General features: G+C 49.6%; 9 protein-coding genes across 9 annotated transcripts; 3 read left to right on the top strand and 6 right to left on the bottom strand.

Moving 5' to 3' along the window:
* The first annotated feature begins 264 nt into the window (after positions 1-264).
* On the top strand, positions 265-3,735 carry CSE1 (importin-alpha export receptor). Its single transcript, XM_018273780.2, has 6 exons — positions 265-408; positions 459-604; positions 655-822; positions 875-1,045; positions 1,111-2,825; positions 2,886-3,735. The coding sequence occupies exons 1-6, from the start codon at positions 339-341 to the stop codon at positions 3,526-3,528; spliced, it is 2,913 nt and encodes a 970-aa protein (XP_018131134.1). The 5' UTR covers positions 265-338; the 3' UTR covers positions 3,529-3,735.
* Positions 3,736-3,773: 38 nt separating this feature from the next.
* Positions 3,774-5,632, bottom strand: VE01_04306 (uncharacterized protein). The gene is made up of 2 exons (XM_018273781.2): positions 4,368-5,632; positions 3,774-4,301 (listed from the first exon to the last, which is right to left on the bottom strand). Exons 1-2 carry the CDS (start codon positions 5,313-5,315, stop codon positions 4,008-4,010), a joined length of 1,242 nt encoding a protein of 413 aa, XP_018131208.1. The 5' UTR covers positions 5,316-5,632; the 3' UTR covers positions 3,774-4,007.
* A 1,052-nt stretch (positions 5,633-6,684) lies between these two features.
* Positions 6,685-7,868, bottom strand: VE01_04307 (uncharacterized protein; the record flags this gene model as incomplete). The annotated part of the gene is made up of 5 exons (XM_018273782.1): positions 6,685-6,962; positions 7,013-7,280; positions 7,342-7,595; positions 7,647-7,776; positions 7,839-7,868. The coding sequence occupies 5 exons, from the start codon at positions 7,866-7,868 to the stop codon at positions 6,685-6,687; spliced, it is 960 nt and encodes a 319-aa protein (XP_018131209.1).
* Positions 7,869-8,307: 439 nt separating this feature from the next.
* On the bottom strand, positions 8,308-10,353 carry VE01_04308 (uncharacterized protein; the record flags this gene model as incomplete). The annotated part of the gene is made up of 3 exons (XM_018273783.2): positions 10,057-10,353; positions 9,862-9,984; positions 8,308-9,809 (listed from the first exon to the last, which is right to left on the bottom strand). Exons 1-3 carry the CDS (start codon positions 10,115-10,117, stop codon positions 8,308-8,310), a joined length of 1,686 nt encoding a protein of 561 aa, XP_018131135.1. The 5' UTR covers positions 10,118-10,353.
* Positions 10,354-10,601: 248 nt separating this feature from the next.
* VE01_04309 (uncharacterized protein) lies at positions 10,602-13,088 on the top strand. The gene is made up of 5 exons (XM_018273784.2): positions 10,602-10,846; positions 10,914-11,172; positions 11,219-11,303; positions 11,354-11,573; positions 11,630-13,088. Exons 1-5 carry the CDS (start codon positions 10,786-10,788, stop codon positions 12,895-12,897), a joined length of 1,893 nt encoding a protein of 630 aa, XP_018131136.1. The 5' UTR covers positions 10,602-10,785; the 3' UTR covers positions 12,898-13,088.
* A 687-nt stretch (positions 13,089-13,775) lies between these two features.
* Positions 13,776-15,663, top strand: VE01_04310 (uncharacterized protein). The gene is made up of 4 exons (XM_018273785.2): positions 13,776-14,950; positions 15,012-15,064; positions 15,115-15,165; positions 15,221-15,663. Exons 1-4 carry the CDS (start codon positions 13,919-13,921, stop codon positions 15,594-15,596), a joined length of 1,512 nt encoding a protein of 503 aa, XP_018131130.2. The 5' UTR covers positions 13,776-13,918; the 3' UTR covers positions 15,597-15,663.
* Positions 15,659-17,036, bottom strand: VE01_04311 (uncharacterized protein). The gene is made up of 4 exons (XM_059463605.1): positions 16,911-17,036; positions 16,552-16,855; positions 15,959-16,432; positions 15,659-15,874 (listed from the first exon to the last, which is right to left on the bottom strand). Exons 1-4 carry the CDS (start codon positions 16,925-16,927, stop codon positions 15,668-15,670), a joined length of 1,002 nt encoding a protein of 333 aa, XP_059319766.1. The 5' UTR covers positions 16,928-17,036; the 3' UTR covers positions 15,659-15,667.
* A 267-nt stretch (positions 17,037-17,303) lies between these two features.
* Positions 17,304-18,951, bottom strand: VE01_04312 (uncharacterized protein). Its single transcript, XM_018273787.2, has 4 exons — positions 18,514-18,951; positions 18,298-18,454; positions 17,593-18,238; positions 17,304-17,536 (listed from the first exon to the last, which is right to left on the bottom strand). Exons 1-4 carry the CDS (start codon positions 18,566-18,568, stop codon positions 17,471-17,473), a joined length of 924 nt encoding a protein of 307 aa, XP_018131216.1. The 5' UTR covers positions 18,569-18,951; the 3' UTR covers positions 17,304-17,470.
* A 388-nt stretch (positions 18,952-19,339) lies between these two features.
* On the bottom strand, positions 19,340-21,330 carry VE01_04313 (uncharacterized protein). Its single transcript, XM_018273788.2, has 4 exons — positions 20,696-21,330; positions 20,497-20,643; positions 19,662-20,450; positions 19,340-19,605 (listed from the first exon to the last, which is right to left on the bottom strand). The coding sequence occupies exons 1-4, from the start codon at positions 20,940-20,942 to the stop codon at positions 19,451-19,453; spliced, it is 1,338 nt and encodes a 445-aa protein (XP_018131131.1). The 5' UTR covers positions 20,943-21,330; the 3' UTR covers positions 19,340-19,450.
* Positions 21,331-22,709: the final 1,379 nt, after the last annotated feature.

Here is a 22,709-nt window from a genome sequence, read left to right on the forward strand (position 1 = left end):
GTAAAAGGGGTTATACCTTGTCGACGATCATAAAATTATGCCAATTCAAAACCGCACTCTCTCACCCCGACTAGACATGGTTCCAATTTGAAAGCTATTTTCTTAGTAGCTGTGTAACCCTGACGATGCACGATCATCGACCAAAATGTCGAGATCTCTCAATATGTGGCTTAGTCATCCAACCGGAAAAATTAGTTTATCCGACGTTGCTGCCCGCACTCTGGTTGCCGCTGTTTGTGTTTAGTTTCGAGAGAAGCGGAAGCATACAAATATAACAACTGTGCTTGTTGAACTATTCCCAGCCCATTCAACAACGTATATTCCTGAATATACTTAACATGGATGCTGAACTTCAGACAGTTGCGCAGCTTCTCCAAGCTACTTTGGATCCGCGCCAGCATAAACAAGGTGCATATGTCTATCTCTATCGCTGCCTATTATATGCTGACTATGACAAGCTGAGGCGGAGCTGTTGAAAATACAGCAGGAGAAGCCGGCATTTTCGTTATCACTCTTGCAGATAGTAGCTTCTGAGTCTTTCCCTTTGAACACCAGACTATCAAGTGCTTTGTGCTTCAAGAACTACATCCGTTTCAACTATGTGGTAAGTTCAGTGTCCCGTTTGCAAAAGGCCATTCTGACAATTCATTTCAGGACGAGGAAGGTCGATACAAGCTTCCTGAATCAACAGTAGTTACGATTAAAAGTGAGCTTATTGGACTTATGATAAGAGTGCCGTCATCCATACAAGCACAGCTTGGGGAAGCGATCAGTTTGATTGCGGATTCAGACTTCTGGCAGCGTTGGGATACGCTTGTCGATGTAAGTTTTGCCCACGCCCGCATATAAGTCGATTGATTCTAACTCCGACTAGGATCTTGTTTCTCGCCTGACACCTGATAACGCAAAGGTCAACAATGGAGTCTTGGAGGTTGCACACTCGATCTTCCGGCGCTGGCGGCCGCTTTTCCGCTCAGACGACCTCTTTGCGGAGATCAACCATGTTCTGGGGAAGTTCGCGGAACCGTTCTTACAACTACTTGTGGTATGACTTCAATCTCCAAATAAAATTTATAAGAGTGATAATCTAAGGCGATAATCTCATGACAGAGCACCGATAGGCAGATCGAGGCCAACAAAGACAATGCAGCTGCATTAAAGGAGAATTTTGCAACTATGAACCTTTTGGTGAAGCTTTTCTACGACCTGTCGTGCCAGGATCTCCCACCAGCTTTCGAGGACAACATCCAGTCTATTACCACGCTACTACAGAAATATCTCACTTACGATAACCCCCACCTACACACGGATGACGATACCGAAGCTGGGCCACTCGAGTTTGTGAAGACAGATATTTGCGAAGTTTTGGTGCTGTACGTCCAGAAGTACGAAGATGCTTTTGGAGAGCTCCTTCAACCATTCATTACCAGTGTGTGGAACCTTCTCACCACCATCGGCCAAGAAACGAAATACGACCTTGTTATCAGCAAAGGCCTGCACTTCTTAACTGCCGTTTGTGGGATAAAGAAACACGCAGAGAACTTCAACAACGAGGGTGTACTTGAACAAGTTGTTGAGAAAGCTATACTTCCTAGTGTAAGCCTAAGAGAATCCGATATTGAGCAATTCGAAGATGAGCCGATTGAGTACATTCGCAAAAATCTCGAGGGCTCAGATATTGACACGAGGAGGAGAGCAGCGACAGAATTCCTGAGGACTCTCCTGGGCCATTTTGAACCTCTCCTTACCAAGGTTGTTGGGAAATACGTCGAGCATTACTTTGCGAAGTATGCCCAAGACCCCAAAAATGAGTGGCGCTCTAAAGACGCCGCCATTTATTTATTCTCTGCTATTGCAGCGAGAGGAGCATCAACTTCTAGCCATGGAGTTAAGACAACGAATCAGCTGTTGAATGTAGTGGAGTTCTTCCAGAATAACATCGCAAGCGATCTCTTGAATTCCGAGGGTGTCGAGCCAATCCTGAAAGTGGATGCCATCAATTACCTTTATACCTTCAGAAGCCAGTTGACGCACGAACAGTGGCAGGCTGCATTCCCGCCTCTTGTCCAGAACCTGGCTTCCCCCAATTATGTCGTTTACACTTATGCTTCGATTGCTGTGGAGCGGGTGTTAAGCTTGGTGGATGACTCTGGAAAGCACGTATTTGGCAAAGATCAAGTTCAGCCATATGCGAAAGACCTTGTGGAGCACTTGTTCCATCTGATTGAGAAGGATGCGGCACCAGAAAAGATACAGGAGAATGAATTCTTGATGCGCTGTGTTATGAGAGTGTTGATCGTCATTAGAGAAGGCGTGATTCCAATCACAGACACCGTTCTTCAGCATCTCATCAACATTACTGAGATCATCAGCCGAAACCCCAGCAACCCGCGATTCTACTACTACCACTTTGAAGCTCTGGGCGCTTTAATCAGATATGGTGCTCCTTCGCAGCCAGAAAGGTTTGAGGAAGCATTGTACGCGCCATTTGCCGGAATCCTAACGAACGACGTTGAGGAATTCAAGCCATACGTATTCCAATTGTTTGCCGCACTTTTGGAATCGAGACCTTCGGAGGCTCTTTCTGAATACTACAAAGCCCTCATTACTCCAATTCTTATGCCGGATCTATGGGTATCCAAGGGAAACGTACCAGCTCTGTCTCGCCTCTTGTGCTCCATTATCCCTCGTGGCGCTCAGGATATTGTGGCCAACAACCAAGTCGAGGCGGTCCTTGGAGTATTCCAGAATCTTATAACTAAGAAAGCCAAACTTGAGTCATATGCATTCGACATTTTGGAGAGCGTTATTTCAACCTTCAACGGGTACGTTACTTTGCTTCTAAATTTTGAGGTTTGAAATTCTGCTAACATATAACCTTCCAGCCAAACCCTGGTCACATACTTCCCCGCCATTCTTCAACTCGTCTACTCGCGCCTATCAGCGCCGAATGTGACTGACGCATTCAAGCTTCGATTCGTGCGATTCTATCACCACGTCTCTGCTCTCAACGACCCCAAACATGGATTCGGCGCAGATTATTTCATCGCCGCATCCGACAGCATCCAAGGCGATGCATACGTCCCTCTCTACCTCACCATCATCCTCCCATTCACGCAGCAACTTGCCAAGCCGATTGACCGCAAGACAGCTGCCATCTCTCTCACAAAGACGCTCACCGATTCGGATAAGTTTGCCTCGAAATACATTAAAGGCTGGACTCTTACCGCAGGGACACTCATCAATCTTATGGTGAATGCGCCAATGCCAGTGGCGGATGACGCAGTTGTCGTGGAGCAGGATGTTGACGATCTGACCTTCGGCGTCGGCTTTACGCAGCTGAATACCTGTCGCCGCCAACCGAAGGACGCCTGGCCTGAGATGACGGATATCAAGACCTGGGTCGCGCAGTACTATCGTGCCGGCGGACAGCAGGGAAGCGGAGTCGATGCAGCAACGCTGGCCGGCTGGGTTAACGAGAGGTTGAACGATGAGCTGCGCACTGCCTTTACGGCCTGCCTCAGCTGAGCTAGCAGAATGGAGATGGCCGTAGGCGGCATTTTTCAGGAGTATAAAAGGATAGGGGAGGTGATGTCTGACGACATTTGGCGGGCTTATGGGGAAATCCGGCCAGGGGAGGGAAGGGGCACTACAAGTGTAGAAGGATGGATTTCGAGCTCGGTATTTAGTTAGAATTATGGCAACGATGATACCACGTGTTGTTCGAACCTGAGATATCTTTGATGCAACTCCGATTTCATTTTGAAGTGCCTCCCCGATGTTGTCGAGAGATATAGTGCTAGGGCTCGCACCTAATATTGTGCATGCAGACTGGACTGTGAGCTAAGATCAGATGCTACTTTGTCTTCTTAAATTGTCTCATTTCCCATCCATATCTATAAGTAACCCACAACACGTCCTATGTAACTAAATACAGTACAGTATATACTCCTACACCAGCAACCCCAGGGTATCTATCCAATACAACCCAATGCACCTCCTCAACCCTAGCTCGTGCTCACCCCCTCAGCCGCCAATATAGCCTCCTCTGTCTGTGTCCCTGCCTCCCTCTGCTTCTCCGCCGCCTGTCGCTGCAGCTCCTCCTTTCTCTCGGCCTTTTGTAACGCCAGAGCGGCCTCCTGGCTGCGATAGCTCGCGAGCCTCAGACTCGAAAGCACGACGAAAGCCATGAAGACGATAGCCAGAACGGCGCGGCGTGTCAGGATCCAGCGTACGCCCTCGACCTCGGACTTGGTGTCACTGTTGAGCGCGACCGTAATCTTGTAGCTGAGTTCCTGGATCTACGATGGGTTATTAAATGTACTGCCCGGGTGGGTGGGGGTGCGTGGATGAGTGGAAACACATACCTGGCTCTCCATATTCGAGTGCTCCATCCGCACCTCCATCTTGCGATCATTGAACATCTCCTTCAACTCATCCTTCAGCGTCGCCAAATCCTGCGTCATCTTCTGGTTTAGGATATCCGCCTCATTCTGCAGCATTGTGCGTCGCAGCCGCATCCCCTCCGCGCTCGCCTTGCGCGCATTCTGGATTTCGGTTCGCAGCTCCGAACACGCCGCTTGGAAGAGGTATGTCTCATTCTCCACGTCGCTCTTGCTCACCAGCCCGTCTTTGGCCATGTCCAGGTTGGCTGTGAGCAGTGCTCGCACGATCTTCATCGTCTCCACGCTCTGTGTGGAGGTGAAACCCCCTTCGGCGATCCGCTGTGTCAAAGTATAGGAGTCGAAATGATGCACGTATGGCGCGGGCGCGAGGTGCGGGAGGCTGCCGATGAGGCTCTCGAGCGGGGGATCCATGTGCAGGACTGAGTCTGTAGGAGCGGTGTCGCGATTGGCATTCGGATCTGGTGCGTCATCGGTGGTTTGCACAGGATTGTCCCTGTACTTGTCGGTCTCCACCTCCGCCTTCTCCTCCACTACCGGCGTCGGCGCTGCCGTCGCATCGCCCTTTTCCCTCGCTGCATCCGCAGCTGAGATACCCCCCTCCGCAATCGCATCGCCAGTATCATTCTCAGCAGCCCTCTCCGCCTGGCTCGTTACCCGTCCCTCACCCTCACTGCTCTCCTCGACCTTGTCCTCCCTCCCCTCCTTCTCCCCTTCAACAATCGGCTCAACACCTTTCCCCCTCCTCTCCGCGAACTTTGCCCCTCCCCCTGCCGTCCCCGCAAACCCCGCTCTCCTCTGCCTCCCCGAATGCGCGCATTGGCGCACAGCAGCGCCAGGCCCCGGACACTCGGCGCGGCGCACGGCGCGGAAGAGATGCGGGTATAGGAATGTGAGGCGCATGGTCGACATTGTGGGTGTGTCGGATGGGTTGCAGCTGCAACTTGCGCTCGTGCGTGTGTGCGGGCTGTGAGGTGGTGGATTGGATCTTGGAGCTGGTCAGCGAGTATGCAAGGAAGCTTTATGGTGGGACGGGTGGACGAGGCCGCCGGGGAAGGGGCAATGATGTTCCAGGTGTGGGGTAGACACGTGATGGGGATAACCCGCCCTCATTCTTTTAGGTATAGTGGAATTTGAAATAAGAATCCCCGATTACTTCAATACTTAGTTTCTAAAGTAGAAATGGTTGCTATTACATAATGAGACAATGAGGCTACGAACAGCAACCTTCACCCAGTTACCTAGAAGGCGATTATAGGCCTACGGCCTCTATTTATTCCTGACCCTGTGGCTAACTAACGGTAACGCTACCCGATTGGTTAGTATCGATAAATCCAATAAGCCTCATATAGCGCCCTACATGCATATTACACGGCTCCTCTCATTACTGGCTAGCCTTGCCTCGCAGCCGCCAACCCTTGAATTAAATACATCTGGCCTACAGTTAACATGTAGCTGGTTATATCGAGAACATGTATATCTTGAGATACCCGGAGCCATTCTCTATTGTCCCTGACCTCTAGTGCTGACCTACTTGCAGTGTAGGCTGTGCTGTTATCTCGTGTCAAAATTTATCATCTAGACTCTTGCCGTTACACTCATAACATGTCTAGCTCAGGTGATAAATACGATACAGTGGGCATCGAAGGAATCCGTGTAAGGAAGAGGTAGATCTTGTAGTAGAGCAGGTTATAGCAGTGCGGCCACAGTGCTGTACTTATACACTGCATTAAAACCAGGTGTACTCGTTGATACAAATTAGGGGAGTATGATACAAGGCCTCATTGCGGATGCCCATATCAAGGGTCTTGCGCGTGGCTTCACTGCCTAGAGCTGCCAGCTCATACTACGTGCATGTCGCATACAACTGACAGCATATGTCCGCCAGCCTTCTCGTTTAACGTCTGCCATTGCTCTTCATGCCGAGGCAGCTGATACTTATACACGTGTTGGTAAGTATCCAAATATCTCTCACGAGTAACACTATCGCCTCAAGGGAGAGAATGGCTGACTGGCTACAATGGATCAACAGTCGTTGCCGACGATCGCCTATCGGTTCATTTTACAGAGGGTGAGGAATTGTTCCCTGGCCCAATCGACGTCGTCTTCGCCATTGCCCTCCAAAAATCAAGCAAGTGACCGAGGGCACAGTCACTGTAAATATCACCACCCCTCTCAGTTTCTAGACGACAGTAGAGAACCATCTATGAGGATGAGTTACATGTTTAGTTTATGAGTCTTTAGCAACGACTTTAAATATCATATACTCTAACACTTCTACCTACAATCCCAAGACGCAATGAATACCCGCGATCACATTTTGAACAAACCGCTGGCTATCACTCAAACAGGAAAAGATCCAGAAGTAATGAGGATATCCCTCATAATAATCGGACCACACCTTCACGCCTGCGTTCCTCAAGGCGATCTCCATCACTTTTCCGTCGCCACAAAGGGGATCGAATTCGCACGTAGCGAGATAGGTCGGAGGGAAAGACGGCAAATTTTTACTCAAAGCAGGGAATTGAACAGGGTCGGCTGGGTCACTGTCGATAGCGTCTGCGAGATATCAGCATCCAATATATACCTAGGGAGATGTGGAAGCTCACGATAGAAAGTCTTCATCGTCTTCCTGTTTATGACAGGAGTGTCCTCAACATTGTCGTTGGTCGCAGTGTACGCGGAAACATATTCTTCTGGGATGTTTGAGGGGTGTAAGGTGGCTGGCACTAAAGCGACAATGCCAGAAATCTGGCTTCTTTTACCATCTGCTATTAACCTCTCGGCGATGCCGAAGGAGAGTGCTCCTCCTGCAGACCCTCCCAAAGCGAAGTATCTGGTCTGATCTCCTCCTAGTTCGCTCGCCGCATTCCACGCCTGTGCCATATCAATCGTCAGCATCTCCAACCCATAGGGACGACTATATAACAGTACTGACCCACTCCCATGCGGCGATGCAATCGTCTATCATGGTAGGCATTTTGTTCTTGGGTCCCAAACGATAATCGATTGAGACCACGATGCAGGGGGAGAACTGGGAAATGGCTCGGCATAAAGAATCCTCTGCCTCCAGATCCCCCAAGCACCACCCCCCTCCATGGCTGTAAAGGCAGACCGGCAACTTACCAGCTGCAGACGATCCTTCAGGTTTATAGACACGTACCATCGGGCCGTCTTTGACTTTATGATCCGCTGATTGCTTTTAGTCTTGGTTCATCCTTCATTATCCTGTGTTGCACGTACTAGCAGCCACCACTGAAGGATCTTGAGGCGGCAATTGACTTTTAGCCAAGGCTACAATAGTGTCATATTGCCCGACCATATCTTCGATGCTTCCGTTGAGTACTGGACGCATTCCCAGGGCTTTCTCAAACTTGCCATTGAGTATAAGTTAGCTCCTTCTCTATATAAAAGCAAAATCTGGTAAAACAGTACCTCGAGCCACTCGGGATTATATGTTGCCATTTTGATGTTGACTTTAAGTGAGATCTGAGTGGGTTGTAGTAAGGAGACAAGGTTGTATAATCGCCTAGGTGTTCTTCACTTCAACTTATACTTTAGCATACAGAACTGCAGGGCCAGATATGATTGTGTGCGATTCGCACATAAGTAATTTGGAGCTAGACTGTCTGTGCGACTAATTCATGAGCCTATCATGGTAGTGGGGGACCGATGGGCACCCAGAAGGCGGGGAAACACTACTCTCGTTCTCTATATCGGCTTTGGCGGGTACGCATCAGTCAGCCTACGGTAGCAAGATCAATAGCGTCGAATGTGTTCTACTACATGATTCCCTCAATATATTTGCGCAAGCTAGGGATATTCAAGCGTCGTACATTCACGGGTTCTTTTGCGTCTTAGAGTGTTCAATGTGACAAGATATTTGCATTCGCAGTTTGAAATTTCACAAGAAACTTAAAGGCCCTATTTTGGTATATATCGCACTCACAACGATTGCACCGGCAGCGAGTACCCACCCCATCGACATGAGACTCGAGGTCTGCTGAGTCTCTTCGATTATTCGGCCAATGTGCACTGGACCCTGGGACTGAAGTTGCGCTTTGTCACTCCCAGACACAACAAAGTCATCCCAATCAACTACCGATGTCCGCTCCTGGTATTCAACAACAGTTCCACACCAATTGTTCGTGACCAGTCCATCAGCTGTCTTATACCAGCTCTTACAGCTTGGGTTAGCAAATGTGCTGTTCTGTAGACGCTTTTGGATTTCGACATTATAGCTTTTGATACGCTGTGGGGCAGGGGCGATTGAAAGAGTGCCACCACTGGCACGTGCCTTCATGGTCGCTGAAATCAAAGTGTTGATATAGCGAGATTGTGCTTCTATCATAAGGATGATGGAATTGTGGCCTAGATTCGTGTTGGGCCCGTAGAGCATCCCAAAGTTGGGAAGCCCTTCCACCGCGATCCCCAGGTAAGCCATTGCTCCATCCTTCCAAATATCTTCGATAGATCGTCCATTGAGACCGGTGATTTTGATGGGATACATGAAATCGACTGTTCGGAAACCTGTCGCGAGGACTATCAAGTCGAACTCCTCAGCCTCGCCACCAGCCTTAATACCAGTAGAGCATACTTCCTCAATGGACCTTGTTTCAAGTCTGACGTTAGCCCTGTTTAAGGTTGGAAAGTAATCATCTGAGATGATAACCCTCTTGCAACCAGGCGGATAGTTGGGTGTTAATTGTTTCCTCAATGTAGCATTCTCTGGTATCTGTCGGTCCAACATTTCAAGTGACAGCTTTTTGAAGATGGAATTCATGGCCGAGTGTTCGTCGACGGCTGCATCGTAGAAGCTCTCACGATAATCCATGAGACCAGCGCGATAACGTTTACGAATTGTTGGGATATATTGATACATCCATTGCATCGTCCTGCTGATCGGCTTATCGTCTCGAGGAATCACCCAGTTTGGGGTTCTTTGGTAAACTGTGACATTCTTCGCAACCCCAGCAATTTCTGGTATGATTTGTGCGGCTGTGGCACCATTGCCGATGACCGCGATTCTCTTGTCCTTCAAATCAAACGAACGGTCCCACCGCGCTGAATGCATGGTTTTTCCTTGGAAAAGATCAAGGCCGTTGATGCTCGGATAAGCAGGCACATTAAGTTGACCCACTGCCGACACAAGAAAGTCACTTGTGATGGTGTAGGACGGGGAATATTCGGCCTCCTTCTCACTAGCAGTGCGAACAACGGTCGACCATTGTTTGAGAGACTCATCCCAGGTCGCCTCTTCCACGACCGCATTGAAACGAATATGCTCATAGAGGCCCCATGAATTAGCCACCCGGATAAGATATGCCAGGATCTCCTCTTGTGTTGGGTATTCTCGAGTCCATGAAGGATTTGGATCAAAGGAATAAGAGTACAAATGACTCCATACTAGAGTGAGTTAGAAAAGTTATAATCTTTAATGTGGGAGCATATGGTTTACTGTCACAGCAGCATCCCGGGTATCTGTTGTCGTTCCAAGTCCCCCCAATTTGGCCGCCCTTCTCCACGATTATAAAATCTCGGCTTTTGTTCCTCTTTATCATGTCGATGGCGGTACAAATGCCTAGGAGTGCGTTGTCAGCATCTGTATAACCGCCATCTCTTCTACATATTGTAGTTCAATGATCTCACGTACCTGAAGCTCCAGCACCGATAATTAGGAGGGGCGTTCTGTTCTGATTGCGTGAGGTAGCCATGATGATGATGAACGGAATACTGGTCGGGAGAGATACGAAAATCAAACTTCGAGTAATGAATTGTTTGAAGAGCTCTAATATTTATCGGGTAGCACCACGTAGTTTATGTAAAACTCAGTTGCTGTCGAACTCTTGTCGCATTAAAGGCGATCGACTCAGCTATTGTTCAGTTCAATATCGCCATGCTCCACACATCTCATGCCCCGCCAAACCCCTCACATTATTTAACGCTAGTTCGCCTGAGGGCATGAGTGCGACGTCGTACATTCCATATATTGAATATTCACAGTGGTCATTAAATGCATATTCTCACAATTGCTGGTTTACGGATTGATGGAGAGTTCCCGCGACTATCATGCGCGACTCGCACAAATAGCATCCACTACTCTTAGCCCCACTTAATACCCCGCGATCTGGTCTCCCCTGCAATCTCGTCGTGGACTGTCCTTGTGATCTTCATCCTAGACCTTTGCCTGCATGAAAAGTGCAATCTAGATGCGGAGATGGGGTCGCACCCGATGGTCGACGAAATGGATGGCGGTGATAAAAAGTACTGTGTCCGGCGCACCCCCCGCAGAATAAATGTATGACGGCACAACCATACGAACTTTTTACCCCCCTATTTACTCTACACTCACAAGTGTGATAACACAATCGCATTAGATACTATGACTATCTCTAACAATGTCGCGGACCACATAACAGAGGTAGATATCCTCATTGCTGGAGGTACGTCGGTCCATATCCATAATACTTTATCACCAATACGACTCTAATCGTCCTGGCCTATATCTAGGGGGAACTGCTGCTTGTGTCCTTGCTGGGCGTCTTGCCAAACTCGACCCCTCACTGTCCATTTTACTAGTTGAGGGTGGCAAAAACAATCATAATGACCTTACCGTCAATTGTCCGGCGCTCTTCCTTAAACACCTTGCACCAGACAGCAAGACCGCGATCTTTTACAAAGGAAACAAAAGCGATGCCTTGGCTGGCAGAGAGCCGATTGTACCAACCGGAGGCATACTTGGCGGTGGATCATCTATAAATTTTATGATGTAATCCTCCTCGTCTTATGAATCTTAACTTCTCTCACTGTTATAGGTACACGAGGGCCCAGGGCGTCGATTTTGATAGCTTCAAAACCGAGGGCTGGACGCAACAAGATCTGCTACCCTTATTGAAGAAGGTGGGCACCCATGAGAAAATAGTTTAGAAGTCTGACCTAATATATGATAGCTCGAGACATTTCATTCGGATGATCCTATCATTGATCGAAATCTTCATGGCTATGATGGCCCCATCCATGTATCAAGCGGAACTCATCGAGCCACTCGTGCAGAGAGAGAGTTTCTCGAAGTTGCCTCGACACAAGGTTGGCCAGAGATAGTCGACCTTCAGGATCTCCAACAAAATAATGGGTTCTCAAGCTGGCAGCGTTATGTTAGCCCTGACGGAAGTATATTACCCATTATATAAAGCTTCACTTATGGATTAAGGGCTAACACGCTTCAGAACGGCAAGATTCTGCACACAGATACATCCATGACTTGTTAGAACATGGAGACTACCCAAACCTTCACGTCCTCACGGAAACCCTGGTTAGCCGTGTCATCTTCGATGCCAAACGTGCAGTAGGTCTTGAGGTTGAGCCTAATATGGTTCACCGACCTCTCACCGGCCTCAGCAAACATCCCCGCACGCGCATTACAGCTAGGAAAACGGTTGTCATCGCTGCCGGTGCATTGGGCACCCCTCAGATCCTTGAACGATCCGGCGTTGGAGAGGAGAATCATCTTAAGAGTCTTGGGATTCCCGTCGTCGCTGATCTCCCTGGCGTGGGAGCGAACTACCAAGATCACCACCTTACCCTTTTGCCATATAAGACCAGTCTTGCGCCAGATGAGACCATCGACGCGCTCCTATCTGGCAGGCTGGATTTAGAAGCTGCGGTTAAGGAGAAGAATCCTATTCTAGGCTGGAATTCCGTCGACATCTCCTCGAAGCTACGACCGCGAGATGACGAAGTTGCAGCACTTGGGCCCGAGTTCCAAGCAGCATGGGACAGAGACTTCAAAGACTCACCATCGAGACCTTTAATGCTCATGGGCATTGTTTCTGCCTTTTTAGGGGACCCAAGTTCTGTTCCTGCTGGACAATACTCCACGGTCGGCTGCTATACAGGCTACCCATACTCTCGCGGCTCCATCCATATTAGTGGTGAATCGGTTTACGACCCTCCGTCATTTGAAACCGGATTTCTCAGTGACAAAGATGACCTTGACCTTAAGGCTCAGGTCTGGGCATATAAGCGCCAGCGAGAGATTTGTCGACGTCTCAGCACCTACCGTGGTGAACTACAGATTGGGCATCCCAAATTCTCGACCGGAAGTGCTGCAGCTTTGGTGTCTTTTGAGGATGGTGCGCAGCCTGAAAACCGTAGTATGGAGGACCGCTGTAAAATGCCCAATATCGAGTACTCGGCCGAAGACGACAAAGCCATTGCGCAGTACGTCCGCGAGAACCTGAACACCACCTGGCACTCGCTGGGTACCTGTGCGATGCGGCCCCTGCAAGGTGGCGGTGTCGTAGACAAGGATCTAAACGTTTATGGCGTGGAAGGCCTTAAGCTCTGTGATCTCTCGATCATTCCCGAGAATGTTGGTGCCAACACCAACAACACCGCACTCTTAGTTGGGGAAAAGGCCGCGGCTATTCTAGCTACAGAGTTGGGCCTCACCGATGGGGAAGGCGCGAAGGGGAACCGAACAACCCAGTTATAGTCGCATGCCATAGATCATGTAAATAAGGAGGGTCATCCTGGTTGGCGCCCTACATAAATGCTATGAATACTTTACAATAAGGTTCTAAAAGCGTTGGTCGCTCGCGAGTTTAGCCACTACAAACTCAAGCGTGGGGGTCTCAACGACTACATCTTGGAATTAAATAAAAACAAGCATATTTTATAACTGACTTGGAGCACCATAGTTTTAATATTTAATACTAGAACCCTCTGTCATAATGCAAAAGCAAGTCTCTTATAATTGTAGCAGCCGGTGCAAATTGGAACTTATGAGATTTGTGCTCCTGTCTTGCTGGAGGTACAGAGCTTAAGTAGGGAGCTCTGCAGTTCGTAACAGTAGCCTGTATTAGGGCCCGCGAAAGTTCGGAAATTAAGCTTCTTAAGGCCCCTAGCCGAGGGCCTAGCTGGAACTTGCTCCGCCCAAACTTTGGGCTCGAAGTGGCTGTTCATTGGGGAATTGAGGTCACAGGTGTGCTGGGTAGGCCTTAAGCCTTGAAATCTCTGTTGCTGTCTTGCCAACTTTATGCCAAACTCAAGATGCAGACCGTTTAGCAATTGAGGGCCCACGGCAACTTGTCTTAGCTTCCGTACACAAGGCATTTCTGAAGATATTAATTGAATGCTATCATTCTATACTATGGATACATCGAGGTTGATGAGTAGTACCCCGCTCTGGGGGCGCGTTTAGTGGCTGAAGAGTAACAAGTACTTCCAGCACCTAGCTGTATACGTCATATCATATTGAATCTAGCCAACCACGATGATCTCCCCGCTACCATATGCCCCGCTTCATGCATGTGCGAGTCGCACAGGTCGTGCGGAGTCTACACAATCCGGGGCCCCGCGTTTCCTATTCATAGATCTTCCGCCCCTAACGTCCAATGTCAGAAGACGCGGATAGAGCAACGAACACATCTTCCACTCACCTGGATGAGAACCCTGACACGCTATTACTGTATGTCAATTCAAGGTTCTTACAGTCGACCATCAATATATAATATATGCTAGCTATCATGCCGAAGACCCCGAAGACGCAGGCGCGTGCGACTACGGTGTTTGACGGCGATTCGAAATGCCAGGCTCCCGTGAAGCCCTGGAGCTCAGGGCGCGTCATGACCAAGGAGCAACGGGCGAGGAAACGGGCAGTGGACAGGCTGGCACAGCGAGGAAAACGGCGGGAGAGAGAGGCGCGAATCACACAGTTGGAGGCGGAACTCGCAGCAGCACGGTGCAGCCAGTCAGCTTACACGGCCCGTCCTAACCAGGGCGAGGAAGAGAGAGTCCACAATGCCCTCCAATTCGATACTGTGGTTGCAGATATGGACTTAGCACACATTATAGACCCCGCGGTCTGGTTCGAACCGCAAGCAGCCGGCTTGAATGCGAGCGAAGCCCGCGATCCTACTGAGCACGATCTCATTGAGCAGCTGTCGCCATCTGCCTTTATGCCAACAGCCCACATCACTCAAAACGCCCTCGCGGGAGCGATTCTGCCAAGTGAACATTATACGCCGCACACATTTGCCCTGCCATCGCCCAACAATTTGCTGCATACATCGCGGATTGACGACGCTCTCCGCCGACAATCCAGTTGCAGTTCGATGATCAATTCGTCATTCGGCATCGATATCTTTGCTAGCAATAGTGCCGCCGACCTGCAGTACCTCTCGCCATTGGAGGACGGATATGAAAGCCAGACTATAACTGAGGGCCCGATATTTAGCCCTCTGCCCGTCTTCTCAAATACAAATACTACGACCACACAGCCATACGAAAGTAGGAAAATAACAGCATCCTGCAACGTCGAGCTGAGTAGGGTGCTCCATCTACATAGGAGAGATGTTATCCTGCAGGAGCAAGCCAACGAGGATTTCCTTATTCGGGCGATTCTCTACGGCTGGGAGACCGTGGAGTGTCAGCATACAATATGTCCACTCCGGCGAACGCTGCGTCGAATTGACGATCTTATTTTCCGTGATACTAGCGATATCACGAGGCTAGTCATGCTGGCTACTATTTACAAGATGCTTATCGTGAGTAAAGCCTGGCGTTCTTATAATAATAGGGCATTGCCTAACTGAAAGGATGAAATAGTGTCGAGTCAAAGCCGAGTCATATCAAGAATTACCACAATGGTATAGACCTCGGTACAGTGCCCTCTAAATTTTCCTGATATCCGGTCACTAATAATAAATAGACCGACACAGAAACAATTCCCACACGACTATGTGATGGACTACTTCGCCTGGTTAGCTTTTGCCCTTCATCTCTTCCTGCGCTCTCTGCTTATAACTAAATCACAGGCCCGGTCTGCGCGAGCGGCTCGTGCTATCAGAACGGTACATCCTCACCGAGAGTTTCTGGCAGACTTTTGCTCATTCCTTCCGATTCCACTGGCCGTATGGTCTCGGGGAGGCATTTGCCACGGACAAGAAATCTGGCTATGTCCGATTCTCTGGCACATTCTGGAACCACCTCCTAGAAATCCGTCACTGGCGCATGGACGTTGGTTTTTTAGAGATGTTCCCTGAGTTCTACGATGATGTTACTCCAGTGGAGAAGATTTGCCCTCAGTTGGAGTTGCCCCGTCGGACTAGTTGTTGGAATACAGAACTGTGGGAAGATGAGAGGAATGGAGAGGGACAGAGTGGTGCGAGATCATCGCAGGGGTTGGATTAGTACATAAACCGTGGTTTAGAAGCTGTATAAGTTGGACTAAAATACCATATTAATTTATAATACCGACAGAATTATTTAAACCCTTTAACTCTCTTAAACTCCCATACTCTCCCGGCCGTTGAAGTCTCCAATACAGGCGCGTATTCCAGGACAGACTCAATAAATACCAACACCAACATGACACTTACCTTCCCCGCCTGTCCCTGTAGAACCAGCGTATCGTTCATCAGCCCGACCCCAAATGCCGACTGCTCCATTTTAACCTCCACCACAGGTGGCTAAACTCACTACGCGTCAGCCGATCTCCTTTAAAAACAAATACGTGAGGATATCCAGAAAACGGGAAACTGAAGAGAACCTACGCGGTCAACACGATGCGGGTTTCCTCTACACCACCGCTTTAGATAGGCTTCCATGCACTCTAAGCTGGGCGCATGGCTTCCCTGGATAACAACGCGGTTATCCATATCCTGGCTCACAAGGAGCCAGTAAGGGGGCCTCCTGAGCAGCTCTTCTGGGCGGGGAATGAGAGCAAGGTCTGGGAGCCGGTCACTGGCGCTTTCTTGGGCCGCGATGCTTTGACGTGGAAGAGCCGCAGGCGTGCGGTTTTGGGGTTCGATCGAGACGTCAGCCCATTCGGGGTCTTCGGATGCAATGGTTGAGACTGGAGCATCGAGAGATGATGAAGAGAGTGGCGCGAAGAGAGAGAGAAAGTCTGATGAGAGACCTGCGTGGATTGTGCCGGCTGGGGGTAGTACGGCTTTTGGGAGTCCGATGACGAAGAGCTGTTTGCCTGGAAGCCATGCCGTGGAGGGCCTTGTTCCTGTCGTCAATACCTGTTGAACTACTTAGTAACCGCCGCAGCTGCATCGCCTTCCCCACTTCTTGAATCGTTCTCTGCTCACAGAATAAAGAAAGAGCCCAACAGAAGAAGCATAAGAGAGCTAGGACTCACCTCAACAACAACCTTCACCACGGGATTCATCTCCTCCAACAACCTTTCCACGCCATCCTCATTCTCTTCGGCCTCTAGCCACGCAGTAAACACATCACACCACGAGACGATAACCCTTGCGATACCAGGGATGAATGTCGCGGGATCATCGTAGTACGGCTGTAACGCAGCCCAGAGAATTGGCCATTCCGGATCGAGAGAGATGGGGTATCCGATTGTCTTTCCCAGGCTGGCGGTGCGGATGGCAACGGCAGAAGTCGGGGAGGTGACAAGGTCACGGATGTTGCTGCGCAGACGCAGTGGCCTGAAAATAGCTGAGAGTTAGATTAACGAGCGGAAAAATAGACGAAGGGCCATACAGGGTAGCTGATGCCATTTTATCGGTTTTGGGAATAGGTGCGTAGTGGTGTATGGGCCGAGTTGCGGGCGGGGGGTCTTTGAGCTACGAGTGAGCGTTGTGTCTCCCTTGCATTCAGGACCAGAGGTTGCAGCGGGGAAGTCGGAAGCAATTAATACGAATTGACCCTTGTAGGTTCGTGAGTGATGGGTTCTGCCTTGGAGCTCAGCTCCTGTAGCCAAGGCTGAGCTTGTAAACGCCCCACGGCACGGCTATATTGCAGCATCAAGCCACGCTCGCCAAGGCCATACGTGTGATAACTGCGATTGCTAATAGGGTAATATTTTACTGTAGCTAACTGGTTCTGATGAAAACAGGCGGGGACGGGATTGAACAGGTTAGATTGATTTATATTCTATCCTGGTCGCGTTTGATGGCCTACTCTAGCTTATACTGTAATCTTAATATTCTACCAGAAGGTTATCCTATGCTCATTTCTCTACCTACAGAAACTAGCCTATTCTACGGCATAAATAGTGGTCATCTAAAAAGGCTATAGAGCAGAGCAACATATGTGACAGTTTATAGGATATCCATGAGCTTGCTAGCAGCATCATGGACATTTGTGCCAAAGTAGCTAGGGGTGGTCTAACCGATAGTTTTTAGTATCTGTTCAAACACATTTATGAGTGGGAACAGCTTACCTGAATGACCAAATCCCCATTGTCCAGGGTGATCTCGTTATAGCTCGACTGGCCAGTCGTCAACTTGTCGACGATTCTTAGCTTGAGAACTCCATTTGGCGCCGCCTCCTCTAGCCCCTCTCTCAGCATCTCGTCCTCGTGAAACTTCTGGTAAGTAAGTGCACTGACGAAACCTTCGAAGTAGCTTGTCGCGAAGTTGCCAAGGTTCGTCTCCCAATCGTCTCTCACGTCCTTTCCCCCTTTCAGGCCAGCAGCCAGCTGCTCCCAAGAAGGGTCAAACGCGAACTTCTCATTTTGCAGTGCCTTGCGCGCCTGCTCGAGGTAGGAACCAATCTTCTCGTCGTAGTTGGTCTTGATGGAGTTGCGTGCGGTATAGCTAAGTGGCGAGGCGCCCTCGGGTTGTGGGGCGGCAGAGAGAGTCTCAGCGAGCTTCTGGCCCGCTTGGTCGATGTTAGTACCGAGGCAGGTGGGGTTGAAGAGGAGGCGCAGTTTGCCCTCTTCGATGTCGGTGCCGCAGTAGCTGAACTTGGGTGATGCAACGAGGGTAATGGTGTGGGTTGGGGCGACGGTGTTAAGCTCGGTCTTGCCTTCCTCGCCGTGCTGGGAAAGGAAGTACTTCAACTGGTAAATGAACCCGTCGATGTAGCTGGCAATTCATTAATTCAGTCTCAAGGTGGGATTGAATTAGAAAATGCTAAGACTCACGCATAAATGCAGTCGCCGAGGGAACTGTGTCCGTAAGACCCCTCCTCTGCGTAGGGATAGATGGCGAGTGGGTTGACGTCGAACGTCCAGGCTTCCCCGAGCAGGGTTAGAAGCTGGGCTTCGAGTTCTGGCTTCTTGTTCTCCCAGCTATCGCGCACTATCCAGGCCAATTAGTCAAGTCTTTAAATATACTGGCAAGATGGTGGGGTGACTTACCATTTTTGCGGATAGCAAGAGGAAGCTTATCTGCGGGGGCTTTATCGGCAGACATAGTTTCTAGTATAACTGGAGGACGAGAGGGGGTATTTTGTACGAATGAGAGAAAGAGCTGGTTTGTAAAATGAAGAGTGTCCTGTTTGTTTGGAGGAAGGTCCCAACCTTTTATGTACAGCTTAACCCGTCACTCCCGACCTCGTCCTCTCAGCTGGAAAGCCTCACAAAGCGCCTCTGTCAATAGCTTCTTGGCTTTACGGAACTTTCCTGTGACAAGCTGTGGGTCGCCATATTGTGGTGTAATACCCCTCACCTTACCATATTATATTTGTGGGTGTACGACGCCACAGACGGCTTGGGTTCAAAACAAACTATTTAAAAGGGGTCTGTGCAATCCAGGCACCGGCCAGCGGATAAGAAGATCTCGAGACTACCCCAGCCTTACCACAGCCTTGTCGACGGCAAAATTGTTCCAAACTATAATATTCAATTAATTATGACAACAACAGTTTAATGCCTAATAACTCATAATCAGCCTTGCCATTCGCCCTGAATGGATCGCTTTATATGGCGAACCAGAGTAGCGCTTTCACGTTTCACGATGGGAATAAAAGCAGGGGCGGCTCATAGAAGCATTCTTGGCACGGACCCTGCTTGAGACCCCTGTTGTCTGCTGCTGCCTGTTACCAGGGGAAGCACTTTTGTCACCTGCAGGACAGAAAGGAATGCGAAAGCACATCGTGGATGCTCCTCGACAAAGCTGGACGCATCATATCACAACGTGGTAGAAGCAAATGGAGGGAACAATTAAAACTGCATTGATGCAGAGCCCCTCAAAAGCGAGAATAGAATCTACAGAATAGGCAAACTGGTAACGTTTACATGGTAGCTCACAGCAACCCTCCCCCCAAACCAAAACTCTAACTAAAAATCCCTTAGCTCACTGCCCCTTGGCTCCATGCTTCTTAGCTGCCTCCTTCCCAGATTTTGGCTTCTTGAACCCAAGCTTGGCAAACCCAGGTATGTTTCTATTCTCACCGCCAGAAGTGAAAGTGGCTGTCATGATCGCAGACGTCACAGACGAAGTACCATTTACTGTACAAGACACAATATTAGCAGATGCGCTCAAAACCACAGAAGCTGTACCATACCAGTAGCGGTCACGCTCGCAGAACCAACATCTGTCCCGACGACGCCCGGAGGCGCAGTGCCACTCGGTCCTCCACCAGACGGCATGGTGCCATTACCCATTGCTCCGCCGCCACTGCCTCCACCAACATTTCCACCACCCTCAACAGCATGTCCGCCATCGGCTGCAAGCTCAGCTGCTGGCGACGCCGTATATGTCGCGGTGCTATTAACCGCAAGCGAAATCCACATGAAGAGTCCATCTACCACCGTCTCTCCAAGGAGCACATAGTTCAGCATCGGATCGGAGTCGTTCACCAGCTCGCCCTGCACGACGCGGTCCTCGGCGTTCGTGGTGATTGCGATTGTGTTAGTAGAGTACGGGCTCAGCGCCTCAACCTCGGTAATCAGGTCCTGATCGAAGAAGAACTGTCCGATGTGCGCGATGGTGCCGCCGGTGTACGTGTTGTTTGACAGGACCTCGCCGTTGAGGTGCGCTTCAACGTGGACGTGTGTTGCGCGCCCGGAGTAGTGGCCGGGGAAGATGGAGGTGAACTGCGCGACACCGTTTTCGTCAGTGGCCTGCAGGCCGCGGAGGAAGGTGGCGTCGATATTGGAGGCATCGGTGGAGTCGCCGTTTCCTTGCGAGATGACGCCGGCGTAGACGCCGGTGGAGTTGCAGTGCCAGATGTCGGCTGTGAGGTCGACGATGGGGAGGCAGGTCGAGATGTCGATGAATTGCAGGTCGAGGATAACTTCGACACCCGGCTGGTCGTCTCTGATGTCAGAGCGAACGTACTCTCCTTGGACATCTGAAGAGGTTAACAGGGGCGATGAGGAGCGGTCGGGGGTAGGTACAGAAGGGGCCTTCTTCTCCTTCAGGCGAGAGGAGGCACGATGAGTTGGAGAAGATGATATCTTCCACGCCTGAAGTGGTCGGGCTAACATCCAAGGAGGATAGGTGAGATTCGTCCGTGGCATCTCTTCTCACGACCTCGCGACGTTCTAGAATAAGTGTTAGTTCTGTTACAGTCAAGAGTGTCTGGGGAAGGCTCACTCAGGGGCAAACCGCGATCAGCCCGAGCCTTCGCAATGGCATCCTCCCGGCGCTTGACGGACGCATCTTCTACACCGCGCTTGCGGAGGGCATCAGCGCAGTGGGAGAGGTCGCGACGGGCAGAGTTCTTCAGAAATGCATTCCGCTCGGCGATCTCCTGGGAAATGTCGTGTTCGGGATGGGCGACAACCTGCGTGGCAAGGACGGCCGCGACGGCGGCAACGAAGGCCTTGGAAAAGTAGACCATTGTAAAAAATATGAGTATGTAGGTGCAATATTCTCTGCGGATATCGAACAGAATGGATAATAAGGAAGGTATCGTGAGTCTATTTAACCTTCATGCCGGTAAACCCTTCGAGGTAGTGGAGCAGCACATGAAGGCTTGAGATAGAACATAGATGCATACGTAACCTACTATATGTGAAAATCTGGGGATTTGCGAACTCTAGACTTCAATCTACATGAACGACGGAATTATCCTTTCTGTTGTAAACTCGACGACCTCGTGCCAGCCAATTACACGGCGCTAATAGTAAGCTTGTCTGAACCAAGCAAGGCCAAGGGACCAGCTAGAACAAGATTGATAGATCCTAAAAGGGGTATTGCGATCCTGAAAGCTTGTGGGAGGGGTCCCTTGCAGAAGCATGGGGAAAATTAAAAGTCAATGCGAAATGGTTCTCACTGCCGTAGCGACGCGTCAGTGCATACGCGGCTTGCGGCTCATAAAGTAGATTATCACCAACATTAAAATAAGGTGTGCTAGTTGAGAATTAAGGCTAGCCTATGAGCCTTCTCTTATTACCATGCCAAGAAGCTTTTGTGGATTTATATACCAGGATGCATTTTGAGCGGCTTGGGCGGTTTCGGTGAGGCCGTAGCAGTGAGCTAATTTGTAGTTTGTGGGGTAATTTGTGAGGATTGAGTTTATCTCTGTCTCTACTCGTGAGATAAGATTCCATTTAATATTCTCGAAGTCATAGCCGATGCCAGATTTTACTTAGGTGGTGCTTCCTGGAAGCCTTCATGTCAGCAAATATCTAACATATTTACCCAAAGTTAGAATATTGAAAAGAAGCGCAGCCAAAGACGGGCCAAAAAGGGGAGACGAAAATAGAGAGCCTGCATCTCCTCTCCACTGCGCCGTGGCCGTGATGACACGGAAAAATAGCTCGTTGCTAAGATAGTTAGACCAGCATCCTCCAAATCTACCATAGATATCCCGAAGTCAGCTGGTGAGGGTCCCAGGAAACGCACCCAGGAAACGCATCCACAACAACAGCATCCGTCCGGTAACCAGTGATAAGAAGCACCGGATATCTCCATGTGGCACCCAACTTGTCAGGCGCTGGCTGCGCCAAGAAGAGAGAGAGAATCGAAGCCGAAAACGCAACCTCGGCCCCTAAAAACCGAAAAAACAGAGATAGCTCCTGGGAAACAAAGTACGCGGCAATGCTCCGCCACCTTATCAACACGAAACCAGTCTTTACATAGCAAAATGGTCATTATCCATAATGGCCACGCCCCAAAAGATTATCCAATGACACAGGTGACTCGTCGTCAATATCCTACCGCTCATGTTGCTGCAACTTAAGTATTGTAGTATCCTCGTTCTAGTGTCTCAGCTGCTACCCCCTTCTTCTCCTCTGGGTGCCCGCAAAGAAATTAACGAGCCACTCCTTTCTTTACATGGGTAAGTAAGCGTAAGCTTCGTATAGGAATATTTGCGGATAACTAGACTAGATGCGCGGCTTTCACCATGGTATTGTCATAATTCTATCGAAATAACCTTACGCAAGATCGTGGTGTTGGAGCTCCTATTTCCGCCTGACATTGGTTCAGCTAGTCCACCCTGTCCCAAAGGATTCATCGTTAGCACAAACCCCTATGCCGCATCTATCTCTCCACAAAACTTCGCTAACCCGAAAGATTTCATCCCTGAGCGTTGGTTAGGCAAGAATAAAACAGATGCGTCAGATGCAACGCGGCCGTTTAGCTTGGGGAGTAGGAGTTCTTT

The sequence above is a fragment of the Pseudogymnoascus verrucosus genome, assembly GCF_001662655.1.
Source record: "Pseudogymnoascus verrucosus strain UAMH 10579 unplaced genomic scaffold scaffold_17, whole genome shotgun sequence".
Classification (NCBI taxonomy): domain Eukaryota; kingdom Fungi; phylum Ascomycota; class Leotiomycetes; order Thelebolales; family Thelebolaceae; genus Pseudogymnoascus; species Pseudogymnoascus verrucosus.